General features: G+C 41.0%; 1 protein-coding gene across 1 annotated transcript in view; it reads left to right on the forward strand.

Annotated features, from left to right (window-relative positions):
• Nucleotides 1–1,343, forward strand: part of LOC109538161 (synaptic vesicular amine transporter) — a gene marked incomplete in the record, with an annotated part of 105,348 nt that overhangs the window by 8,552 nt on the left and 95,453 nt on the right. The window contains 1 exon segment of the mRNA XM_048668004.1: nucleotides 855–1,000. Within this exon segment, the coding sequence (XP_048523961.1) occupies nucleotides 865–1,000 (136 nt within the window).

The raw sequence follows: 1,343 nt of genomic DNA on the forward strand, positions 1-1,343 counted from the left end.
TAACGGTCATTTTGTTGAGCAGTTTAGAGAATCATTTTCAGCAAGTTTTCAAATCAAAGCCCTTTTTATGGTTTAAGTGCAGGGTAAATCTGATCGATTTTCCCTCATTGTTGCAAAGCTCTTAAACAATCTCTCTAGGCGCAATTTCATTTGGTTGGCGCTTCAAGTAAAACGTTACTGTTTTCTGATAAATTCGTAAACAGATGTTAGGGGGAAACAGATAGAAACTTTATGAGGAAGTTATATACAGAAGAAGTTTATACAGAAGTTCCTCTTGACTTTTTTGCATGTTGCTGTTTTCTTCACCAAATTCAAACCAGCTTGAACGTTTTCAGAAACCTTTAGTTTGCGTGTAGGATACTTAGATGTCGATGGAAAAAAATTGTAGGGTTTTGAACCGGTTTTTCTGCACTCCTACACACCACCCTCAGACAAAATGGCCAATCTTGGATCACCCAGTATGCGAACTGAGCGACTTTCCAGGACTTAGTTTACACAGGAAATTCGCTCTGGCAAAATCAATTTTTCGAGCGAAAGAGCGCAGCTTTGATCTGGCCTGGTTATGGTTAAGGCAAAGGAAACTGGATCAGTCGCACGCACGGTTGTCTGAACTTTTTAATTTCCTGTCTGCTCCTCAGACACACGCCTTTAGGGGCGATTTTTACACTTCGACGACTCGAACTAGTGTTGGATAACTGTTTTGAGGCGCGAATAAACTTTAATTTCAAACACTCTCAGCTGCAGGTTTGCATTGAAGAGCGACTGAAGATAGTTGCCGCTTGCGGCTCGGGTTGCTATATTATGAAGTAAAAACTGCTGATTTGAAGCTGATTCATGGATCAATTTTTTTCCAGAAGAACCAAAATGACACTGATAAATGACTGGCTGAGTGGAACCCGTTTGGGTGCTTGGATTCAACGCTGCCGCGAGTCCCGCCGCCTCGTCCTCGTCATCGTCGCCATCGCGCTTCTATTGGACAACATGCTGCTTACCATTGTTGGTAAGTTGTGGGAAATGAGAAAAATCGGCTTAATTCGAACGGATGTGCATGCTTTAGAAAAGAGCAGGTGTTGTAGTAGAGCTTGAGATGTTGAGGCAACAGACGTAATTTAGGAAATTTATCTTCAATATATATCGCCTGATGGCGTCAAAGCTGTTGAGGAAAATTCGCCAGTCTTTTTACAACAAAGTGTCAAAAGACACTGATCAATGACTGCAAATAGCCAGCAAAAGAACGAAAATACAACTACTTTAGAGCGAATCTCCTCTAAAGAAACCAGTGATTTTTTTGCTAATTGTGCAAACTGTGTTTCAATTCCAAATCAAAATCAATTCCTGGGCTT

Source organism: Dendroctonus ponderosae, unplaced genomic scaffold (genome assembly GCF_020466585.1).
Source record: "Dendroctonus ponderosae isolate FM_Combo_2020 unplaced genomic scaffold, Dpon_F_20191213v2 Dpon_F_20191213_1, whole genome shotgun sequence".
Taxonomy (NCBI): domain Eukaryota; kingdom Metazoa; phylum Arthropoda; class Insecta; order Coleoptera; family Curculionidae; genus Dendroctonus; species Dendroctonus ponderosae.